A 25,881-nucleotide genomic window follows, 5' to 3' on the forward strand; every position below is an offset into this window, starting at 1 on the left:
GGCCCAGGCCAGGCAGGTACCGAGGACAGAGCCTGGGCTGAGGCACAGGAAAGATCTCAGTTCCCTGCTCTGCACCAGAGCATTATTATCTGCAAAACAAGACTGTTATCTATGCTTTAGTTCAGGAAAACACAAGCAGCATCATGGGCCATAATTCTGTTTCTTGATTAGCTGTGTCTAAGTAAGGTCAGCTAACTGACCTTGATCATCCAAGCAGGCACCACCAAGGACAGGCAGGAATCAGACAAACTGTTATTATGAATCTTCATTTTCATCCACACAAATACATCATCCCTGAATCTTCTCAGCTTCAGCATAAGCCTTTGCTTCTCTGTAAACTCTTCATGAGTCTCCAGCCCTGACATCAACAATGCCCTTGCACATCCACTCTGATCCCAGCTGCCCTTGTTTGTTTTATAAAACTGTTAGATATAATATGGCAGCATGTATACATTGACTAACATGTATGCATTGACTGTATACATTGATCTCTGTTTTCTCTTTCCATTAAAAAAAAATAAAACTTCAAAATTAAAACCTAACACCCAGACCACAATAAACTGGCATGAGTAAGGCAGTGAAAATGATTGAAAATATCAGACGGAACACGGACTGAAAACAGCATATACTGACAGTGACGTAAGCAGCAGAAGTCATGGGCAGTGTGCTCAAACCCAGTGTCCAAATGAACTCCTGTCCCTTGTTTCTCATGACCTGCGAGGCCACAAGCTTTGCCTAAAACAAAGTGACTAGGACCTAGAAGTAATTTCCAGGTAATGTGTGAGGAAATGTAGGAATATGCCCTAAAAGGAAGCCCTAGTGAGCTCCCCCCAGTAGAGGTGAGGCCATATGTGCCAGCTGTGAAGCACAGGAATGGAGGTGAGAGGTCCTCTGGGACTGGCCCGCCACACACCAAGGAGGCCTGGTGATGGAGAAGCGCTGTCCTCCACTACAGGGATAGAACAGCCAGGAACAGAAGCAGAGACAGCCTTGCTGATCCTAGGAAGACCCTGCTTTGTAAGGGTCAAGATGGCATTTCTAGAGCATGTGTGAGTGTGAGGTGGTCAGGGTGTCCATGACCACAACAACCCCCTGCCAGTTCAAAACCACAGGCATGCTAGGAGGCCATGGGATTGACTGTGCACCTGACTGTTGCATTTCATGAAGTGCTTTCTCAGAACTGGGAAACAGCATGATGCTCAAACCACCACCTTGGGATGCAGGGCCTCTGCGCTGCATGCGCTGCATCCCATCTCTACGTGAGGTGGGAGGACCCCCTGACCTCTCAGTCACTCTTTCTTATCTTTAAATGAGGATGGTCTGACCCAGTGGAGATGGTTATTGGAGGACTCATAGAATGGAGTGAAATGTCCACCCCCTTCCTGGATGTAGCCAAAGTTTCTTAGTGGCAGCAGTACCAGTAGAATTATCCTATAATTTGCTTACTTGTTCATACTTTATGAAAGTTTACTGTACAATGTACTCATGCCTCGGAGAAAAGGACCAATTCTGCCAGCCTAGAGACACCAAAGAGAAGTGGAAATATGCCAGTACTACATTTAGGCCCTAACCTAAGTGGAAACCTAAGCTCTGTTTCCCCAGCTGAGGCAACCCAGGGTCACATTTCCAGACGCCTGGAGAGGCTTGTGTGAAAACCACAGGCCTCTCAGATGGGGAAGGGCAGGAAAACAGAGTTGCCCCTGAGCGATGACAGTTCAAAGACTGTCTCTCATGACACCAGTCACCTCCCATTGACAGAGCTGCTGATTAAAGTTTTACGTGTAGATCAGCATCTGCAGGAGAGAGAAACTGTACACAGAAACGGAGCATCTGCTGGAGACTAGCGAGGGTTCATGGTCCCCTGGTCCTCCTGAGCTCTGAACAGTAACCATCAGCTTGATGAGCTGCTTACCACTCCTGCAGGAATCTTTCCTACCTTCGAATGTGCATGGCACATAGTAGATGCTCACACTTGATCGGCAAATCAATGCAGTTTTTGTTTTATTTATGAGCTCCTTCATCTTCACTAGAAGAGATTTAATGTGTTTTGTTTTAAGGGCAAATGCAAGTTAGCCAACACACACACACACACACACACACACACACACACACACACACACACACACAAGCATGCACGACCTCTTTTGGTCATGATAAAAATAGCTCTTTATAAAAACATCTCCACTTATTAGCATTGCAGTTAAGGGTAGTGTTGAATGTATGAGGACCATTGCACATCCCAAATCTTCTGTTTCAGGCAGGCAGCAGGCCCAGACACCCCATCTTCCATCCCAGAAAGCAAAATGCAGCCACTTGTTAAAGATGTTGCAAAGCGTGTCTAATAAGCTTGGTTATATACTCAAATTATTCATGTTTGAACAAACAAACACATTTCACAAGTTCACTTTACATAATAAGTGAAGTGAATTTTAACAAATTTAAAATACTACGAGTCTAGTAGAGAAATACATTTATTTATTTTTTTAAATAAAAATAAAACATGTTCTAGAAGATCCTTAGGTGGTTAAATGCAGTGGGAATTCTAAATCCCAAACTGGACCTTCTAAGTCTCACAGTTTAGTGTCTGCAACAGTTTTGAATAATGTAACTTATAGTTTCATCCTACAGCTAAGGAAAATACTAATAAGAAAACACTGTGTCTGCCTCCACATTTCCCATCAGTCCTTGGGGTAGTGCCACCAAGACGCTCAATTCCAAATGTATCGTAGTGTATCACATCCTTCTGTGTCCAGGATGACATAACTATAACCTGGAAGCCTTTCACCTCTACTAAACCAACCTTTGAAAACCCTGGATGTCTTTCCACACTGGGGGATGGGCATTTCCAATGGAAGCACAACGGAGACAGCCTGCACTTCCAGTTGGTGCTGGAAATTGAGCAGGAGACACATGATCCCACTGCGGTGTCTGTGTCTGATGTGACCATAGTGAATTCTGACAACTAGCTAACAAGGTGCAGTGTACACTGGGGAACAGTCTGAGCAACAGTCCCTTCCCTGAGAAACACACACTGTTCACCAGTCCTCCAGGTTCTCTGATGTTGACTAAATTTCATTTTTATTTATTTATTTTGAGTTGGAGTCTCACTCTGTCACCCAGGCTGGAGTGCAGTGGCACCAATACAGCCACCCCAGTGTTGACCTGCTGGTCTCCAGTGATCCTTCTGCCTCAGCCTTCCAAGTAACCAGAATTCCAGGCGAGTGCTCCCACGCCCAGCTAATTTTTTGATGTATTGTAGAGATGAGGTCTCACCAAGTTGCCCGGGCTGTTCTCGAACCCGTGGGCTCAGGCAATCCCCTCACCTCAGCCTCCCAATGTGCTAGGATTAGAGGCTTGAACCATCTTGCCTGGCCAACTTTCATTTTAAAATACAAATTCATATTGCTAATGATATAATCAGTTTAGAGTCCCTCTAATGAATACCCTTGTAGACTATCTCAAAGCCAATAGATTCAAACAAATGGTGATAAAATAGTATAATTTAGTGTTGACCAGTAGAATTCCTTACTTTTCAACTTTAATACATTTTTAAATGTCATTTTATCACTTATTTCATAGCAAATTTTATTTTTTCAGTTTAGCAGGGAGCATTAAGTGACCAAGAAATGCTTCCTGGATAAAATTCTATCACACAATATATGGTCAGGATTAATGAGCCCCAGTGTACCCAACAAATCATAGCTGTCCAAGTACATTCACTTGGTGCATACCATGGGCGACACTTCCTATGCTGACCTGACCAAAGATGACCAGGACCACATATCAATCAAGATCAGAAAAAATCATGCTCTGATCATCTGCACTTTCCCATTTCATTTAGGTATTTGGCAGGGAACCATTTCTGAAACAGCTTCTTAGTCCATATGGTGCTTATATTCTACTCCAAAGAGACTTTCGCCAATGCTTCTGGCTAACAGTGTGCTATTGACTTTACGGAGGCAAAAAGACAAGTAAAAGAAAACTCTCGAAGGAGTACAGGACACATAAACACACAAAATTTCATGCCTGTCTCTTCCTCTTAGTTCTGCTTTTCTGACTTCTTATTTTAAAATGAGTCAATGATGTGCAAAGAATTCTTAAGTCCTTTTAACAAAAGTAAACTGATGCTTTTTATACACTTATGTAAAACTTTAAAGTTAAATATTTACCAAGTTTTAGAGTGACAAGAAAAGAGAACATAAATATTATTAACAACGACATTTACATTAATGAGTATTAAAAGCTAGCTGGCATTTATGCATACTTTGTAATAAACACTGTGCAAAGTGCTTTATACTTTGCACTGGCCTTAATTTTCACAATAGTTTTATGAAAAAAAGTCTGGTTATTTTCATTTTAGACATGAAGAAATTGAGGCTGATGTAGATTAATCAATTTTTCAATCAGTCATAAGGCATAAATGGTAAAGGGGAACGCATGTACACAAATAAAAATTGAAAATAATTTGGTCTGATTCTACAACTTCAGTTCTTAACTAACAAAAAAGCCCCTTTTGTATATTAAAGCCATCTCTCCATACCTGACACTATATTTTAATAAAATAGTTGTTTTGGTATTTGACACGATGAAATCTGCCAGAAGAGTTCTGTGAATCCAGTAACACAACCGAACTTTTGCACCCTGCGTTTTCATTGCTAATATTCTTTCCCCTGGGATAGACCCATCGCTTCCGAAAAGAGAGCTATAGGATGAGGCAAGCTTCTTACTCAGAACACCCAAAACTTTGAAGCCAGAGTGAGTCTGGGTAAATATAAAAATCTCTATGCAGAAAAATATTCAGGCCGGATAATATTTTACCTTCTTATCTGACTGAGCAGGAGATGAGGAGAAGGTGGAACGCATTCTGCAAATGCCACTAGAGCATTATGTTTTTAACGCCCCCTCACAAACTGGCAGACGTTTTGCATTTAAAAGGTCGTAGGAGCTCTCCAAGTGAGGAGTCTGTGGGAGAAGAGACTTGGAAAGATTAGGTCTCCTGAGTAAGAAGACAGCCCACAGGAGGGGAGGTGGTGTGTCAGAGGAGGTGAGAGGTGGAATGGTGAGCCTGGGAAGGCACCACCAGGTCAAGGATCAAGGGTCCCTATGTTCTACACAGGACTACTTGCTAGGAAAAGGCAAGAATAGGAACAAAAATGAAACTGAATCCAGTTTTTGAAAAGTGTGATCTCAAGAGTAAGTAGAAAGCTTAGCCTGATTCTCCAAAAGTGGGGCTTCCCCAACAACCCTTATCTCCAATCCAGGGCTAAATTCCCAATAGAGTGAATGTTTGTGACTCCTCTAAAGTTGTACGTTGAAATCCTAACCCCAAGGTGGTGGATGAAGACGTAAGAGTGGAGCCTTCATGGTGGGATCGGTGACCTAAGAGAAGAAGCCCCAGAGAAATCCTCACCCCTCCCACCAGGAGAGGACACAGTGAAATGTGCCATCTGCAGCCCAGAAGAGGCTCTCATCAGAACCCGGCCATGATGGCACCTTGACCTTGGATTTCCAGTCTCCAGAACTGTGAGAAATGAATGTTGTTTATAAGCCACTCCATCTCTGTTACTTTGTTATAGCAGCCCAAATGGACTAAGACAATATTTAATAAGCCAATTCATTGTACTGGACACGCAGGAGGTTCAGGACCTCTAGAACCTTTTCCATTGATTCTCTCTGCCAAGATACATCTGACTTCTCCCTGTTCTGGAATGAATTTGGCCAGGTAAGAATCATGTTACTAAGACTTTTAGCTGTATGAAAACTCGGTTAATATAGTTCCTTTGTTTTGTTGTCACAATGAGGATGCTGGTAAACTGAGGACAGCAGTTCAAGATAAAATGACTTCTGGCCACAGCTTTGAAAGGTGCAGTAGAGCACCAATGAGTCAAGAACCGAGGACATAGATGCAGTCGGCAGAGATAAAAGATCTGTACCAGGGCAACAGGCAACCCAGGAAAATGCTCTCAGGAAAACTGGGCTCTCATGTTAGTATGTTTCTTTCATCTATAATAATTCAATTCCTCCAACTTTAAAAGACCTTCCTATTTATTTTCACTTCAAACCTTTAGAACCTATTAAATCTCCACACACAAAGGAAAGAAAAACCAACTAAATGTTTAAAGCAGAAGACTTGTGATGAATTTATCTTGCTTGGATAAGAAGGAAAGATCTTAACGTCCAAAAGCTGAGACTCCGCAGTATCTATCAGTAAACAGGGAATGAATCCCTTACAGCCAAAATGAACAATCCTCAGAGATAGGAAGAAAAGATACTATGTTGAGAAACTGCCGTTTGATGCAGAGCAAAAGACAGAAAGATGGAGACAAAGAGAGACAGAGAGACAGAGAGAGAGAGAGAGAGAAACAGAGAAAGACAGAGAAAGCGAGAGGAAAATCCAGTTTCTCCAATGCAGCATTACACAAGGTGGGTGAGAAGCATCCCTCAGAAAGAGTGTAGTGGTATCTAGAAAAGCAAGCCAGGAGAATGACTCAGATGCTGTGCTGATCGTGTTGACATCAATTATTGTTCAAGAGCAGTTTTGAATGCCCAGAAAAGAAAGAAAGTGCAAAAGCCGTTTCAATCAGAGAATAGTGATTCAGAGTTGCTTTACACATTTGATGAATGGAGAGAGAGTAATTAACATAGCTCTATAAATCATCAACACTTGTCCTATAGTAACACAAACTTAGGAAAGTTATATGAAGTAGTCATTAATCAAGTGAACAGTGGGCTAATGACTCCATCAAGGCAGTTCTCTGTGGTCTTCCCAGGACACCCTGATTCATCAACGTGCTCACAGAAGGGGGCATTGTGGAAGACCCTGACCCTTACAGAGCATTCACCAAGGAAATTCCTGGTCACCCCCATGGAGCAGGCTGTGCTCCTCAGCTGCTGACCAGCCCTGCTCAGGGCGTCATGCTGTTTCTGAGGCCATGCTTTCTGTGATGCTACTTATACTGCTGTCCCAGCAACTCTGTGCATTGGAGGCTGAATGGTGACTGTGCAAGGATAGATTCCTGAGATACATATGAACATGCTGTGAGCTGGCCAAAATGAAAAACTGGTTGAGTAACTGGAGCAGGCAGAGTGCTATGACAGTCCCCCAACTCCCCAGCCCTTAGTCTATAGCACCTTCTCCGATTGTTCAATCAATAAAAACTAAGTGCTTCTGTGAATGGATTTAATTAAGGTCTCACATTAGCTGACCTGACCTTGAGTTGGGGAGATTAGCCAGGTGGCACATCCTAAACACATGAGCTCTTTACATCTAAGTCTAGAGGTCAGAGCAAAGTCAGTCAGAGAGTGGAGAGTGGAAACACATGAAATACGGATACACAAGTAGTTAACTCCTGCTGGCTTGAAGGCAGAGGGTTACCCATGGTAAGGAACATGTGTGGGCTCTGGTAGGGGAGAGTGGCCCTCAGCTGAGAGTCAGCCAGAAGGGAGGTTGGGGTATTGAAAATCCTATAACAGGTAAGGGACTCAGTTCTGCCAGCAACCCTGGACGAGCCATGAAGATGGGCATGCAACCCAGCTGACACCTTGATTTAGCCTAAAGATCTTGCACAGAGGACCAGTCTGGCCATGCCGGACCCCTGACCCAGGGGAACTGTAATACTGTGTTACTTCTAAGTGTGCACTACTTTTTAAAATACAGCAATGGAAAACTGATATGGTAACGTTAAGCAAAACTCTAGACTTCTTAATAATCATTATTACCCCATCAATAATTGTCTTTTTCTTCACCTGAGGAATGTCAGAGAAATGTCTTGATAACTAACCTGGTAGTCAGAATCACCTGATTATGCTAAGTCATTTGTGATGCTTTGTGGTAACCTGTCAGAGTCACGGGACATGGCTTACTTTCCTATGCAAGCAGTTAAGGTAAATCCCTGTTCTTGTGGTGTCTGCTGAATCTATAGGGGACAGGCTACTTTTAGGTCGGTTTTAGTTTCATCTTAATATTCCCCCAAAACTCTTATTGAACAGTTTTTTTCAGTGCTGTGAAGCCAGTGGTTTAATCGTCATTCACAGTGACACATAATTTATCTAAAAGCACGGTTCCTATTTTACTCAAAAGCTGTTTGAGAATAAGCTCCAGCTGATAATGAATGGGGGAAGGGAACTTCTGGCAGTATACGCTCTTACAGCTTGTCAAAGGCAAAGGGAAAGAAAACAGCTGTACTTATTACCCATGATGTTTTGCCAAATCAATGTGTATTTAAAATGAATGAGGCTTAAATATGAATTTACTCCTTATGGTCTTTCAAAAACAAGTCCAGAAAACTAAAATGCCTCAACCACCATTGGTTTAATTAGTTGGTGATATCGGTAAACTGCAGAATAGAAGGTCCCTGCTCGTATCCCCCTCAGCAACAATAATTTCACAGTTGTCCACACAAGAGTAGCTCTTTTTGGGAGCCTTGGGATTCAGGAAGTGGGTTGTGAATACCCAGTGTAGCACCAGACTTAGGAGAGTCATTTTGAGACAACAGACTGGCACACAGGTGGTATATCCCTCAATTGTGGTCCCAGCTTCATATCCAGTAAATGACTCTGTTCCATAAAGAACTTGGCTATATCCCTGCTGGGCCTTGATTCTGCTACCAAAACTACCCAGCAAAAGTTCCAGGAGGCATCACATACACGAGTGCCTTGGCAGACAGGCATGTTGACATCAGTCCTGGTAGTGGACTTGAAAATTACCCTGTAACTCTGTTTCACTTCCCTTCAGTTGTGGTCCAGGCTGAGTACCGTTCACACAAGAACCCAGAAGAGTTGCTGTCTGTGCCACAGACAGGCTTGCAGGTCCTCATCCCACCACAGATGCTGAAGAGGTCCTGAGCATTAATACGACGACAAATTAGATAACCCAGAAGAAAATAAATTCCTAGAAGCATATAACCTACCCAGTTTGAATCAAGATGAAATACATAACTTAAACTTAGAGGTAAGGAGATTGAATCAGTAATAATAAAGAAAAAAATCTTCCACCAATGAAAAAACCAAGACCAGATGGCTTCACTGATGAATTCTACCAAACATTTAATTAATAACAAATACCAATCCTTCTCAAATTCTTCACAAAAAATTGAAGAGGAGGGAACACTTCCAAACTCATTTTATGAAGCCAGCCTTACCCTGATACCAAAGCCAGACAAAGAAACTACAAGAAAAGAAAATTACAGGCTAATATCTATGATGCACATAGGTATAGCAATCCTCAACAAATTACTGACAAACTGAGTTCAATAGAGCACGAAAGGGACCACTCACCACGATCAAGAGGAATTTATACTTGAGATGCAAAGATGATTCAACACAGGCAAATCAATAAGTGTGATGCATCATATTAACAAAATGAAAAATGATAGATGTTTCTACATTTGACAAAATTAAATATCCTATCATTAAAAAAACTCTCTCAAGCCAGGCTCGGTGGCTCAGCCTGTAATCCCACACCTTGGGAGGCTGAGGTGAGTGGATTGCTTGAGCCTGCGGGTTCGAGACCCACCTGGGCAACTTGGTGAGACCTCATCTCTACAATAAACCAAAAATGAGCCAGGCGTGGTAGCGCATGCCTATAATTCCAGCTACTTGGAAGGCTGAGGCGGAAGAGTCGCTGGAACCCAGCAGGTCGAGGCTGCGGTGGCCGGGAGCGGCCACTGCCCTCCAGTCTGGACGACAGAGTGAGACTCCAACTCAAAAAAAAAAAAAAACTCTCAAAAAATTAGGTATAAGAGAAATATATCTCAATACAGTAAAAGCCACATAAGAAAAGCTCACACCTAACATCATTCATTTAGTGATAAAAAGCTAAAAGCGTTTCCTCTAAAACCCAGAACAAAACTAGAATGGCTGCTCTCCCCACTTGTATTCAACACAGTACTGGAAGTGCTAGCAAGAGCAATTAGCAAGAAAACGAAATAAAAGGCATCTAAATAAGAAAGGTAGAAGTGGAATTGTTTCTGTTTACTGATAACATGGTATTCTATGGAGAAAATTCTAAAGACGCCACAAAAAAGCTGTTAGAACTAAGAAAGAAATTCAGAAAATTTACAGAATACAAAGTTACATACAGAAACCAGTGGTATTTCTGTACACCAACAAGAAACAACTTGAAAAATAACTTTTAAAAAAAATCCCATTTACAGTAGCTTAAAAATATAAAATACTTAAGAGTAAATTTAACCAAGAAGATGAAAGATATGTATGTTGAAAACTATACAACATTAAAGAAGAAAATTGTAGATTTCACAAATGAATGGAAACATATCCTGTTTTCATGGACTTGAAGAGTCAATATTGTTAAAGTATCCATACTGCTTAAAGCAATACACAGATTCAATTCAATCCCAATTAAAATTCCAGTGACATTTTTTGCAGAAACAGAAAACACCATTTTGAAATTTATATGGAACCAAAAAACTCTGAATATAAAAGGTTATCTTGAGTATGAGGAATAAAGGCAAAGGTATCACACCTGATTTCAAAACATACTACAAAGCTATAGAAACCAAAGCAGCATAATTCAAAAACATAAAACATAAAAACATTTTTAAAAAGCAGATATACTGACTAATGGAACAGAATACAGAAGCAGAAATAAGCCCAGACATCTATAGGCAATTGATTTTTAGCAAAGATGCCAAGAAACATTTGGGGAAAGAATAGTCACTTAAACAAATGGTGATTGGAGAACTAGATATCCACATTCAGTAGAGTGACATTAGACCTTTTTTTCACATCATCCACAAAAACCAACTCAAAATACCTTAAAATTTAAGTATATTCCTGAAGTGATGAAACCACCAAAAATAAATAAAACATAGAGGGCTATCTCTATGACATGGATTTGGTCAAAGTCTTGTATTGCCCCAAAAGCACAGACAGCAAAAGCAAAAATAGACAAATAAAATTACATAAAACTAAACCGCTTCTTCACGGCAAAGGAGTCAGTTTAAAAAAGTATAGAGACAAACCAGATATTGGAAGAAAATATTTGTAAACAATACAAATCCCAAAATTAATGTCCAGAACCAATAGGAAATTCAAACAACTAAATAGCAAATAATGATAATAATAACAATAATAATCTGATTTAAAAATGAGCAAAGCAACTGAACGGCCATTTCTCAAACTAAAACATACAGACCAGGAGCAGTGACTCAGCCTGTAATCCCAGCACTTTGGGATGCTGAAGTGAGAGGATTGCCTGAGCCCAGGGGTTCGAGACCAGCCTGGGCAACTTGAGGAGACCTTGTCTCTGCAATAAATCACAAAAACTAGCCAGTCGTGGTGGCATGTGTCTGTAGTTTCCAGTTACTTGGAAGGCTGAGGTGGAAGGTCGCCTGAGCCCAGCAGGTCAAGGCTGTGGTGGCCGTAAGTGTGCCACTGCACTCCAGTCTGGATGATAAAAAGTAAGACTCCAACTCAAAAAACTAAATAAATAAAGAAATAAAAATAAAAACATCCAAATGTACAACAGGTCTATAAAAATGCTGAATATCATTAATCACCAAGGAAATACAAGTTAAAACAGGATATCACTTTACACTTGTTAGAGTTACTAATATCAAAAAGGCAAGAGATAAGTATTAGCAATGATGGATTAAAGAAAAGAGAATTCTTGTACACTGTTGGGAGGAATATAAATTAGTACTGATATTATTAAAAATGGTATGGAGTTTCCTCAACAACAACAACAACAAAAAAGGATTATTACTTGCTCTAATAACCCCCTTTATGGATATACTATCGACCCCAAAAAACTGAAATCGGAATGCCAAAGTGATGTCTGCACTCACATGTTTATGACAGCACTGTTTATAATAGCCAAGACATAGAATCACTCGAAGTGTCCAGTAACAGATGAATGATTGAAGAAAATACGTTCTATATATACAGTGGAATTCAGTCTTAAAAAGGAAGGAAGTTCTGTCATTTGTGACAGCATGAATGAACATGGGGGGCTTTACGCCAAGTATATTGAACCGGGAGTATAAACAAAATGTTGCATGATTGCACTTATATGTTGGGAGCCGGCCACGGAGGCCCACTGAGCGTTAGGGATCAGGGAGGGCCGTGGACCTCGAGACCGCTAGGACGTGTTCAGGAGCCGTAGACCCCATTTTCCTCCCCCTTCTGCCATGCAGCACAAATAACCTAAAGGAACTCTGCTGGCCTAAGCTGAAGGCTCTGTGACTGTGACAGGCATGGCTCACTCTAGAAACCCATTGTTCCTGTTTCCCATAAACTGCGGTTTCGGCTTAGGTATTAGATATAATTCAAACTCAGGTCACATTTGGGAGCCTTTTATATGGTACAAGCTTCTTTATAAGATTTAAAAGAATATTTGTAGAATTAGTATATACTTATGGAGAGCTGTTTTCAGCTTTTCAGTGGTATAGATGATTATCAAGAGTGGCCCAGCACAGAGTTTGGGCTGGGCCACATTCCTGAGAGCCCAGCACGTACTTTGGACTGGGCTGCATTCTTTTAGGCCGGCTTTAGCTACAGTTAGTGTAAGGTCTTTTTTCTACCTGTTATAGAAATTGAATTTATTTTATTCATAGACGGTATTGTAGAATAGGTCATGCTACGAATCATGTTAGTTCAAACATAATCAATCATAATATTTTTAGGTTTAATAAGAATATAGTTAACTTTAGAAATGTCATTGTCTCCACTTTCTACTATCGAAGTTTTGGCCTTAGTACATTTACAGTTTACATTTAGGTTTTAGAAGCTTTGCTACTGCTAATCAGCTTTATATATTAGAATTAAGAATTGGAAAACTTTCATAGAAATTAGGATAGATATATAGGACTTTGGAATAGCCATTTTGTTAAGAGATTGTAGTCTATTGTTCCAAAAGGTGGCCCACCGTGGACCTTGGACTGGGCCACATCCTGTAGGGCCCAGTGTGATCTTTGGACTGGGCCACATTCTTTAGGAAATTGGCTTAAGCTATAATTAAAAGCTTCCATAGCATTGTGTAAGTAGTAAAGTTTAAGATAGTCATCATGGGTTTTGTGTGAGCTCTAGAAGTTACTGATTATCAGAGCATCATTAGGCTAGTAAGGATTGTTACAGTGCTTTTGAAGAACATTAACTAGCAAAGGGAACAATAAGACAATCTTGGGGTTTGTTCCTCCTCACACCTAAGCATCTGGTGGGTGGGGGATGCCCCTCCGCACCTGGCTTTGTGTTCACGTGAAAGACTTGTGAGACTGCCTGTGTAAAATTTGGGGATAAATACCTGCTGTAACTTTCAATAAACGACTTCTGCTCATTTCACTGAACAGTTGTCCACTTTCTTTCTTTCTCTTTCTTCCTCTTTATATCTATCCTTCCATCTTTCTTTCTTTTAATATCTATCCCTACAGATTCGCCGACGCCACCACATCTTCCAAGGGACTCCCCAAAACTTGCAGGGGCTGGCCCCCTGCACTTATATATGGAATCTTAAAAAGTCAAAGTCATAGAAGTAGGGAGCAGAGTAGTGGTTACCAGGGTTGGATGGTGGGTGGAGATACACTGGTCAAAGGGTACAAAGTTTCAGTTCGGCAAGAGGAGTTAAGTGTTAAGGTTTATTGTACAGCGTGATGACCATAGTTAATAACTATGTACAGCAAATGTTCTAATAACATCATAGTTATATAGTTACACGATAATTCAATATCATTTTGTTGTAACATTGAAAAACAAAGAAAAAATAATGATTCTCAACCAGGCCCACTGTCTGTGTGGAACTTGCACGTTCCCCATGTCTGTTTGGGATTCCTCCACGCACTCGGATTTCTTCCCACAACCCAGAGACGTGCACGTTAGGTTCACTGGTGTGTCTACGTGGTCCAAGTCTGAGTAGGTATGGGTGTATGTGTGTGTATCTTGCGATGGAATGTCATTCTGTTCAGGGTTGGTGCCTGCTTTGCCCCCGAGCTGATGGGACAGGCTCCAGCTACCTGCAACCTTGAACTGTACTGACTGGGTGAGTGATTATCTTATTTTTTAATTGATCAGTATTATATGCATAGATATGGCTCATTTTTATTCAATATTTAATATTAGAAGTGTTTTGACTTTCATTTTGAAGTGGGATGATGTTTTTGTGATCAGAAGTATGCTTTATAAACTTAACTCTAGTTTATAGCTGTTAGCCTAAAGTAAGTTTGGTTTTGTGGTACGTTGTTTCACTTGAAGTTGCTGTTTCTAAGTGAAGACTTACTGTATTATATATTATATATATTTATATAATTAATCTTTTAGAAATTTATATATATATGTGGTAGTTATACATTTGAGGTCCTATGACTAGACATGGACAGACTTAGATGGGACACACAGGATGCTAACTTCTTCATTTTAGTTTTATTTTTATCCACTGTATGACATCTGAAAATTCCTCCCAGGTTGTGGCTTTCAGCTTTCGTTCTAAGTTTTTAAAATCTGTTGAGTTGAGGATTGGCCCTCCCCAATCCTCCCCATACTGAGGATCTCTCTGGAAAAAATAGACAGGAGTTTTAGAATTCCATCTGTTTGGGTCAACATGCTCAAGTTCCTTCACTTTTTCTTGCATTTTAATGTGACCTTGGGAGTTTACAGGAAAGATAGAGCTAATATCATCAGCTCAGCCTCTAAACAGGACTTTAATCCACATATGTTTCAGAGCAAAACTCACAGTTTGAGTCCTAATGCACATTGCATTTTGCATCTTCCTGCCTGTACTAAAACTTTGCATAAAATCATGAAACTCCAGCAAGCTAATAAGGTATCTTTGCCTTCACAAAACAACTCATCCTTGCGAGAATTTAGAAACTTTCAGTTTGCTGTTAGGGTATGATAGGTTTTCTTACAGAAAAAGAATCTGAGGGTGTGGTAGGACTCAGGCTGCTGGCTGACTTCCTGGGTTCCTTGTTATTGTTGTGGATGTAGTATATTTATCCCAATGGCAGTGGTATGGATGGTTTGGTGAGTCAGAATCCTTTGTTGCCAAGGATAACATGTGTGTTAAAGCACTCAAATTGGTTGGTGAAGTCTTGTGTCCAGCATTCATCCTTAAGCCAGAACCTGGAATGGCAAGTCTTTTATTATATTTAATGGGTTAGTAAGTGCTTGATAAAGTTCAGTGGTTCTGTTTTTCTAAAACTTATTTAATTCAAATTACAGTAGCAATACAATACAGCACAATATTTTCTTCCTTGTCATTATAGATATGTGCTGAGCTCTCTACTTGGTTCCTAAATAAACCACCCTTAAACAAAACACAAGTCGCACGGAAGCCACGTGCATGCACACGCACATAATTAAGAGGAATTGTCTGCAGCAAAAGTATAGACTGCTTATTCATTTTGCTATATTTTACAAATGACTGCCTACTCATCAATATATCAATCTATATCTGTATATCTATCTCCTAGTCCACCTATTAATGTATTGACTCATCTATTTAGCTGCAGTCATGGGTCATTGATCAATGGGGAAATTCTCGAAGAAATGTATTGTTAGGTGATTTCGTCATTGTGCAGACATCGGAGTGTCCTTACACACACCTAGATGGTACAGCCTGCTACACAGCTAGGCTATATGGTGTAACTTAATTCTCCTAGGCTACAAACCTGTATGGCAGGTTACTGTACTGAATACTGTAGGCCAATGTAGCACAATGATAAGTATCTAAAACATAAAAAGGTACAGTAAATATGCAGTGTAGCAGATAAAAAGCGGTAAGCCTATAAAGGGCACTTACCACAAATGGAGCTTGCAGGACTGGAAGTTGCTCTGGGTGAGCCAGTGAGTGAGTGGTGGGTGAATGTGAAGCCCTGGGACATTACTGTATATTTTACATGACTGGCACCACAGTGTTTATACCAGCACCATCATCACCACAAACACTTGAGTAATACTTTATGCTATGAAGTCATGATGACTATGTCAATGGGCAATAGAAATTTTTCAGCACCATTGCAATCTTATGGGACCACTGTGGTATATGTGATCCTTCATTTATCTTAACCTCATTATGTAGTGTATGGTTCTATCTATCATCTATCTATCTTCTATCTATCTATCATCTATCAATCATCTATCCTAATCTATTTATTCATTTATATCATCTGTCTACCTGTCTTTCCACCTCTTTAGCTATATACATATATCATACCAGGTCTATCTACCTTTACCAAAGATGGGAATATATCTAAAAATCAAAACTAGTGCTCCTGTTATAGGAGCATACAAATCATTTTATTGCCATGCACATCCATTGTAAGAGTTGTATCAACTTATACCAGTTAACACAGAAAGTCTAATTATAACCCCTTGTCCAAAGCAGTGTTAGCTAGACTTTTTCTTCCACTGAAGGAGCAGTACAGGGAATTCAGGCTTCATGTTTTCCCCATCACATACCACACTTACACACACAGATACATATACACTCACACCGTAACAGACACACACTGAAGTACAGCCACACACACTACACACACACACATACTCACTCCATACCACACATACTACAGTCACATACATCACACAAATCACACAAAACTACACCACACACACACACACACACACACACACACACATTTTGGGACAGATAATGCTCAATTTAAGACAACAAAGTGCTTTTCATTTGCTGACAGTGAAGCTAACAGAAGGCTTGCTTTTGTCACACACCTGTCTAGAGTTTGAGAAAGAACTTTCAGCAACTCATTTCTTGGTTTTTCTACAGTGATCAAATAACAAAATTTGCGAAGCATATGTTATTCCACTAAAACAGCTGGAAAACCATAAATCTTTATAGACACATCTTTGAAATTATTTAACCAATGAATCTCACAAGCTAGCGAGAATGTATTTCATATAGGTGCTGGTCTAACAATCATTTTGTGAAGAAAAAGAAGCCCAAAGAGTTTAAATGACTTTCCTACAATCATTTGCAACTTGAACAGGAATGCAGTATTTTAATTTCCATCTAATTCTATTAGCATTTAAAACTGAAGATATAATTTATTTCTCTAGTGACTATTTCATGAGAACTAGCCATGGTCACCTTGCCACTGGATAGAACTATTCCTAGTAATAAATCAGCGGGTGTTCTCAATGTCACTTTTGCATTTTTCCTAGAACCTTTTTTTCCCCAAATGCTAAATCTACCAGAAGATAGCACATGCACTTGCTAATGACACAATCAAACATTATGAAATAGGGATGGACTACAAGAATTTGCAAAAGTGCATGGAATTCAATACATTTTCCCCTCTCACGCCATGGTCACACACCTTAATTTTTCCGTTCCAGCTTTGTACCTTGAGATTCGAGCCATGGACAAAGGAACTGACAAGGTGTCTAGCCAGTGCTTCTCGTACTTTGGTTCCTTAGCTATGGGCGAGGAAGGTGATGATGACGCCTGTGCAGAACAAATGAGAATCAACAGTCACAGAGTGAGTTGGAGAGGACTGCGCACAGGGAGAGAGGCATCTGCTAACACCTGAAACATGGAATTCAAATCAAACACATTTTCACTAACTTAAAAAAAAGCATGTTAGATAATTTCTCAAAGATTCGGAAAGGAATAAGTACTCTTCTACTTGAATTTAAATACTTTTCTCTATTTTTTTAAACTAAATGTTGCACCAAAGAGAGAAAGCTAAAGGGAAGGAAGAAGGTGGGAGAGACTCAAGTGTGGAGAGAACATTGCAGACACAACACGGGCTCGGTCTATGAGTACGATGGGAGAGAAATGCCAACCATTCTGAAATGTCCACCCCGAGTGTGTTCAGGGCCAAACAGATACACAATACTGCTACTGGTAACATTCACACAGGCAGGCTTCTCTGAAGCCGACTCAAGGGCTCAGGGTAGGAGACACTCCTCTGAGCATACCCTTATCTGAGGGAGTTCATGTCCTACGGAAAGCAGAAGCTCATGAATCCAACCTCAGCCCCCAATTTTACATCAGTTTAATAGCTTGCAGAAGTAGTGGAGCATGCTCCTGCCAGCTGAGCCCAAATGCTAAAGGTTGTACCTGTCGACTTTTCATGATCTTGCTGCTTAAAATAGGAGTGTAGAGTTCAGCACCTGCAGGGTTGCAATGCCATCTGTGCTGTCCACAGCACAGGAGATGAGAATACGGATCATTCCCACCTTAAAGATGTGGAGACTGTGGTGAAACGCAGTAGACAACGAGCCGACAAGCAGCAGAGACACAGGTCTGTGAGACACGAAATTGCCTCTCATGCCTAACTTCCATAGACAGCAAATTACACCCAATAAAGAGACAGCTTCCAGGCAAATGTCAAACCGTGGTGGGTTGCTAAGAGGTGAGGTAGCACCTCCTACCACCTCAGCAAGGTAGGAGGCACTCTAGGGGTCTGATGGGTGTGCCTGCAGCTCCTTGGCATAACCACTGAGCTTCCTGGAATCTCAAGGCTGTTATTTTCATGGTCTCAGACATAGAAGGGAGAGGTAGAGGGACTTTTTTCTAAGCCAGTGGGTGAAAGTTGATACGTAAAAAATCCTTTCAATAAAAGTGTTCAAAAGAATTACACCAGTAGAGGATAAAAAGTAGTGGGTAATAAGCACAGGTGTTTAGATGCTGAACCATGATGACCAGAGCAGGCTGCGGTTCCTCAGACTGCACTTGTGGCCACCTCATATGGAACGAGAGGAGCCTCTGGGGCCAGGGCCGAGATCCACAGAGCACATGCTCAGGTTTAAGCCAAGGGATCAGCCAGTGTCAGAACTACTGGTGAGCAGGGTCTTCTGTGGCCTTTCCATTATTCACCTTTGGGGACAGAAGCACCTCTGTAGTCATTTTTGACAGTCATGGTATGCTGTGTGGGGGAGGCAGGGGTTGTGTTTCCCTAGTTCACATTCTTCAGATGAAACTGCCCTGAGGGTGGTAACTGACAAATGGCACCGTGGGCCTCATCCTCCCAGACCCTGATGTTGATGAGGAAACTCTGGGCCTCCTGTCTGAGCCAAAGGCTGGAAAAGTTGAGCCTTTTGGTAAGATCCTGGAAGCAGGTGAAAACATTTTGCACATGGGAAGAATGTCAATAATCTGTGACCATAGGACAGATTCTGGTGACTCTAGAGCAAGTTCACCCAAGTACCCCTTGGAACCCATACCCCTTTGTGACGGACTCACCCACAGAGTTGCAGACTTAAGTTATTTGACTCCTCATGGCAGACCTTAAAAATGGCACATGCTTCATTGTTGGACATGCTATCTGTGTGGTGGGGAAGCCCAGGTAAACCGTAGCGACTGCAATGTGGAGATTTGGGCTTTGTATTATGTCAGAAAGAGCCACACACCAAGGCACTATGCCCAACTTCCTATTTCACATTTTAAATCAGCTATTGTGGTTTGATAATCATCCTTCAGAACGTAAAACATGGGCTTGTTCAGTGAAAATAAGGATGTATTGAAGAGCATGATGTTGGAAATGTGCTCTTATTCTTATTCAGAATGTATGGATTGACTCAAATATTTTAGAGTCACTTCTTACCCTAAAAATCCAACAAGAACTATAAACTGAACTGGTGGTGATGATGCCTTAGTCTGAGTTCCAAAAAGTCTTGCATCCAACTGCAATAGGCTGAATAATCGCCACCCAAGGATTAAAAGGTATCGGGCCCTAATCCCCATAACATGAATGTATCCCTGTAATTGTAAAGGGTCCGCAGATACAATTAAATTAAGGGTATTGAGATAATCTGGCGGCATCCTAAGTGCTATCACATCTATCCTTATAAGAGGGAGATAACTGAGGGAAGAGGAGATGACCGTGTGATTGGAGAGTAATGCAGCCACAAGCCAAGGGACATCTGGAGCCACGAGAAGCTGGAGGAGCAGGAAGAATCCTCTGGAACCTTGGGAGTGAGCAAGATGCTGAGAGCACTTTGATTCTGAACTCTGGGCTTCAAATTATGAGGGGATACATTTCTATTGTTTTAAGTCACCATGTTTGTGGTAATTTGTCAGCAGCCGCCGGAAACAAAAACACCAACCATGAGCTCTGGGCTCTGTAACTATAAGGTGAAGAGACTGTTGCATCTGGAACCTCAGTATTCGCTGGAAGGACTTTTCTGTAAGTGGAAACACCAGGAGAAAAGAGACCCAGGGCTTTCCTGAAACTCAGAAGGATTGCATGAATAGTGTCTTTCAGATTTTCTTATTTATAAATATTGAGCTAATGAATATCCACCATGTATCAGAATGCTTTTTGAGACTTAACTCATTATAAATTGGTTCTAAGATGTAATAGCTAACACTCTTCACCTCACATTTCCTCTGCAGTCAGCATTACCTACTAAAAAATAATGTACTTAGAAATTCTCTGTAGCTGAATTGGCTTTGGCTGGTTTGCCATGATAAGAGAAGTGGGGCTATCCCTTGAGGCTTCGCCTGAGACTCCTAGAGTACTTTAGGTTAGGATTCCAGGTGGGTGTGACTTTCATACAACTCTATACACTGCTAGCCCTTAACAAAAATGTGTGGTGGTTTATTCACCATCTTTGCTAGTACATAAGCCCCTTTCTTATTCTTATCCACTGCAAATAATCTTTGCAACCCACTCCAGGATTTTATATGGAAGGTCTCTCACACAATGCCAGTGGAATGAGGGTATCCATGGACTTTGAGGTGAGGGCTTAGGGCATCAGACAGAGGGAGCTGTGTCATCTGCAGACATGTTAGAAAACAAAACAGAAAGTCAAACTATTAGAGGCAGGGTTTGGTTATCTTCCTAGTATTATTTATCTATATTTATTAATTCCAAGGCCAATAGTGCTATAGCAAAAGTGGCAATATTGTAATATTTGAAGTTGAAACTAAATTTTACTAATATTCATTCATTATTATCTGTTAGGCTCCAACATTGGTAAAATATTTGCTTTTGATTCATGTATAAGAACATGAGCATTGAAATACCTTCAGATTTATTATTTATTATGCATGTCATATTAGCTTCACTGAAATACTCTGTTGTATACAGATCTGTTGTAACCTGTATAATAATCCACGATAATATATTGCATATTGTGACATGATTTTAGTTATCATTATTCATTGCATTTTAGCCCCAATATTTACATTCACAATACTTAGGGTACAGGAGTTTGTCACCGTTTTGCATATTTAGCTGTGTACAGTATACCACTTTTCACTGATTCAAACATGTTAGCTATAATACGCCACCCATTTTCAGAGTTATTAGAATACTGCAAAACTATCACTTAACATTTCATAGTGGAATTCAATATACAATGAATAATATCTATATTAACAAAATAGTATAGGTTCTTTCACAGAGTCATTTTAAGATTATGTTTTTCAAAGATGTAGCATTAAAAACAATTTCCTACAAAGAAAAAATTGTCTTCATAAAATCAGTTGCATTTCAGAAACTACTGGCACATGTTGGCATTTGGACAGTGGTCTTTTAGAGGATGCTTTCCTTCTTCCCTTAGCCTTGGAATGCTTCTTGCTTGGGGGCCATTGATAAGCCCTGAGTGTCATGTCAGAATGGATGTACTTTTCTCTGGAAAAATGATTTTTATACTCTGGAAAAAATATGCTTTGAACCAAGCATCTAGGGCAGGAATAAGGTCTCTGTAATGCTAGCTTCTTAGGTCAGTGGGGCCTTCTGAGATGCTCACATGCCCCTCCCACACTGAACACCAAATAGAAGGAGCATCTGAGAATCATCCTCTCTGTAGTTCCCTCCTCACCATGCCCCAGGACACGTAGTTTGTTCTCTGAGTTATAAGCTTTTGCACCAGCATTGCAGGAAACCCAGAAGGTTCCTTTCTTTAGGAGAACAGTGTGTGTGGTCTGCTCAGACAAGCCTTGCTTGCCTGACCCTATGCCCTTCATGGGAGGTGAGCTTCTCTGAAGCTGGCTCAAGGGATCAGGGTAGGTGCCACTCATCTGAGTATACCTCTGTCTGAAGGAGTTCACATGCTGCAGAAAGCAGAGCTCCATGGACCTAACCCTGGCCCCAAATTTTACATCAGTTTAATAGCTTGTCGAAGTAATGCAGTATGTTCCCACCTGCTGAGCTCAAATCCTATAGGTTGTACCTGTCAGCTTTTTGTGATCTTGCTGCTTAAAATAGGAGCGCAGAGTTTGGCACTGGGAGTGATGTAATGCCATCTGTGGCTATCTGTGGCACAGAAACAGATTTTCGATGAGAAAAAAACAAAACATGTCTTCCTCTATATAATTTGTGATGCAATCAAAGGTTGCCTCAAAAACTAACAATAAACAAAAAAGTCATTCTGCAGCATTTATATGTGGTTGACCAAGTCACAGGATGTTTACTATGAGATACCTTCATAATCATGAGGTTATCAACCCTTAAAAATCAGAGAAAGGCTGGGCTCAATGGCTCAGCCTGTAAACCCAGCTCTTTGGGAAGCTGAGGCGAGTGGATTGCCTAAGCCCGCGGGTTTGAGACTCACCTGGCCAACTTGGCAAGACTTCGTCTCTACAATAAATCAAAAACTAACCAGGCATGGTAGCACACGCCTGTAGTTCTAGCTACTTGGAAGGGTGAGGCAGAAGGACCACCAGAGCTCAGCAGGTGACTGGAAACATGCCACTGCACTCCAGGATGGGCGACAGAGTGAGACTCTGACTAAAAAAAAAATAAGAGAAAAATATCTCCAAATAGGTTGAATTTATTTGGGAATTAGAAAAAAAAGATTATATGCAGATACACAGGACTCTAACAAACCACAGATGCACCTGACGAGGGGAGGGCAAAAAGAAGCTGCCAGCAAAGGGGAAGTTCACACAAACTGCTGGAAACAGGGTTCAGGAGGCTCAAAACCAGAGTGGGCATCAATTCTTTGGTGGAGATGCAGTCACCAGATAGGTGCTCTTTCTAGAGCATCAAATCAGAATTGCTGCAGTCCTTAGAAAGGAAACTATCTTGGGGTTATTTTGTAAGAGACATGCAAGCACAAGCCTTCCCCCTTTCCATTTTCTCGGCTGCAGTTTGTTTGGGGCTGTCAAAAAGTAATTTTATCCTGAAGTTTGCAGCTTTCACAGGATAAGCATTCTGACCTGAGGTGGACCTGTAGAGATTGCCACACTCAGCTGGGTTGGTGCACACGGTAAGGCGAGGAGGACTCTGGTCTCTGACCAATAAGTCTTTCGCCTGGGAGGTTTCAACAGATTATCTTTAGAGCAAGCACGTTTCCCTCAGGATGCTATATGATGGACACATTTTCGAAACTCAAGTAAAACCGAGCACTTCTTATAACTTCTTCATAAAGTTATTGGAAATGAATGCAAGTAGATGAAAGGAACAGTTTCCAAATGTTTCCTCCACTTACAAGGTGTAAGGCAAGTGCGGAGAAAAAGAGGATGAGCCGAGTAAAGGCAAAGAAAATTTATTAGAGGGAAGGGAAAGAAAGACTGATCCTAAAGAAGAACCAGCAGCTTGTTCGTTTGGCGTGTCCCTTTTATACCCCCTGCTGGGGTCCGGTGGTCATGGAGCACATGTAGTTCTGAGGAAGCAGGTGCTGGTGGTCACGTGGTCTCTAGACGTGGCCTTGAGGAAGCAGACTCGTGCTGGTGGTCATGGAACCTTGAGGACGCAGGTGTTGGCAGCAAAAACAAGACGTCGCTTAAGAAAGCGGGGAAGGAGTGGACAGGGGGAAAGCGGGGGTTGTAGCTCCCTTACACAAGGTATCCAGGTTTCCATGAAATGAGTATTGTTCCAAGGTTTTTGCTTTCTCAAGGCATATATGTACATTGGAAATATAATCCTAAATTGACATTCTCTGATTATCATGGAAATATGACCATATTCTAAAAAATATGGGAAATAAAAAAGAGAAAAAAAGAGAAAAAACCTCATCCCCACTTTGTATACTTCTCATGCTCTGTTTCCTTTACATTTTATAACTCAAAAATTATACTTCATATAACAATTTTAACAGATATATAAGAAAATAATATTTATAGACCATAGGTGGTAAAATGTGGAATTTGGAGACAGACCTGCTCTCAGAAGAATTCTAATCTTGCTGCTTTAAAAATAACTCTCTTTCTTGGATATAAAATTGTTTATAATTGCTTAGCATTACTTGTATGGGGAGAATAATTTTTTTGCTCAGTAATTATCTGGGAATGATGTCTGAATTTATATATTGCCTAGCAATTATTAGAAACTGTTGAAAAGAACAACATTGTTCATTTGTTTTATAGGTTTGCCTAACACAATCCCAGGCTTCATCTGAACAGTAGGATAAAGGGTGGCTCAAGAAACACACTGCCTACTGGGAGTAAGCAAACACGGTCAAGGAAATAAGAAAACACAATCTGTAGGAAGGAGTATTTGTGGAGACCCTGAACATATCTAAAATCAAGAGATAAGTTGCACATAAATGAAGGTGGGTCTCATTTTTTCTCTAGTGTTCTAAGTTTGCCATCCTTCAGTTCTTAATTTATGTTCATATCTTATATCCTGAAGCATTTTTAAGCCACTTTTTCAAGAAATACTCTAGTCCACCCTTATCTATGGAGAATACATTCCAAGACCCCAGTAGATGCCTACAACAGTGGATAGTAGCAAACCCTCTATGTTTTTCACTATATATACATACCTGTGATAAAATTTAATTTATAAATTCTGCCCAATGAGAGATTAACTATAATAACTAATAATAAAATGGAAAATATAGCAATATACTGTAATAAATGTTATATGAATGGTCTCTTCTCTTTCTCAAAATATTGAATGATACTGTACTCTCCCTTCTTCTTCTGTGATGAAGAAGGAAAGGAGCAGGATGGCATGAGATTTCACCACACTACTCAGAACGGCCCACAATTTAAAACTCATAAATTTTTGTTTCTGAGATTTTCCATTTAATATTTTGGATGTTGGTTGGCCATGGAAACTGAAGCTGAACAAATTCAGAGCCCTGACCAGGAAAGAACGGAGGGTTGAGCAAACATCAAAGTGAAAGCCTCTCCCACTGCCACTGAATAACAAAACTAAAGAGAAAAAAAAAGAGATTGGTCACAGATGAGGAAATGTCAACAAAAGAACACAGGTAATTCCCAGTGCAATAAAGAGGAAATACCTGGAAAAAAAAATCAGACCTCAGAGCTCAAACAACAGAAGTAATCAACCACTGACCCCAGAATGCAATAGGGATTAGGGAATGCATGGGAAGAGTGAATAAGAAGATAATATATAAAATAATATTTATAGACCATAGGTGGTAAAAGGTGGAATTTGGAGACAGACTTGCTCTCAGAAGGATTCTAATCTTGCTGCTTTAAAAATAACTCTCTTTCTTGGATATAAAATTGTTTATAATTGCTTAGCATTACTTGTATGGGGAGAATAATTTTTTTGCTCAGTAGTTATCTGGGAATGACCCCAGAATACAACAGGGATTAGGGAATAAGACTCAAGAAAGACAAGATACAACACTGAGTGAACTTATAAGATAGATTTTGGCCATTAAAAATTTCATCCAGAAAATAAATAATAAGATGACAAGCATGAAAAGCAGAATTAATCAAGCAGAAGAAAGAATCTCAGAACTTGAAGACCAAAACATGAAATTAACCCTATCTGTAAAAAACTTAGAAAGAAAATTCAGAAAGAAAGAAAAGAGCCTCCAAGAGATGTGCAATTATATCAAGAGGCCAAATCTATGCCTGATTGATATCCTAAAAGAAGAAGGGGAAAGGAAAAACACCTTGGAGCAAGTATTCCATTCGGTTATCCAAGAAAACTTTCCCCATCTCACCAGAGATATGACTATCCTAACACAAGACATGCAGAGAACTCCCACAGGACATCAACTGAAGACCAATCCCTAGACACATAATAATTTGCCTAC

At 40.5% G+C, this 25,881-nt stretch overlaps 1 protein-coding gene across 1 annotated transcript in view; it reads right to left on the bottom strand.

Moving 5' to 3' along the window:
- LOC103267972 (gamma-2-syntrophin-like) overlaps window positions 1-25,881 on the bottom strand; it is a gene marked incomplete at its 3' end in the record, with an annotated part of 134,744 nt that overhangs the window by 52,259 nt on the left and 56,604 nt on the right. Inside the window, exon 4 of the mRNA XM_021716261.1 lies at window positions 17,286-17,413. Within this exon, the coding sequence (XP_021571936.1) occupies window positions 17,286-17,413 (128 nt within the window). The remainder of the gene's footprint in view (window positions 1-17,285; window positions 17,414-25,881) is intronic.

Source organism: Carlito syrichta, unplaced genomic scaffold (genome assembly GCF_000164805.1).
Source record: "Carlito syrichta isolate Samal-C Ts95f unplaced genomic scaffold, Tarsius_syrichta-2.0.1 Scaffold308649, whole genome shotgun sequence".
Taxonomy (NCBI): domain Eukaryota; kingdom Metazoa; phylum Chordata; class Mammalia; order Primates; family Tarsiidae; genus Carlito; species Carlito syrichta.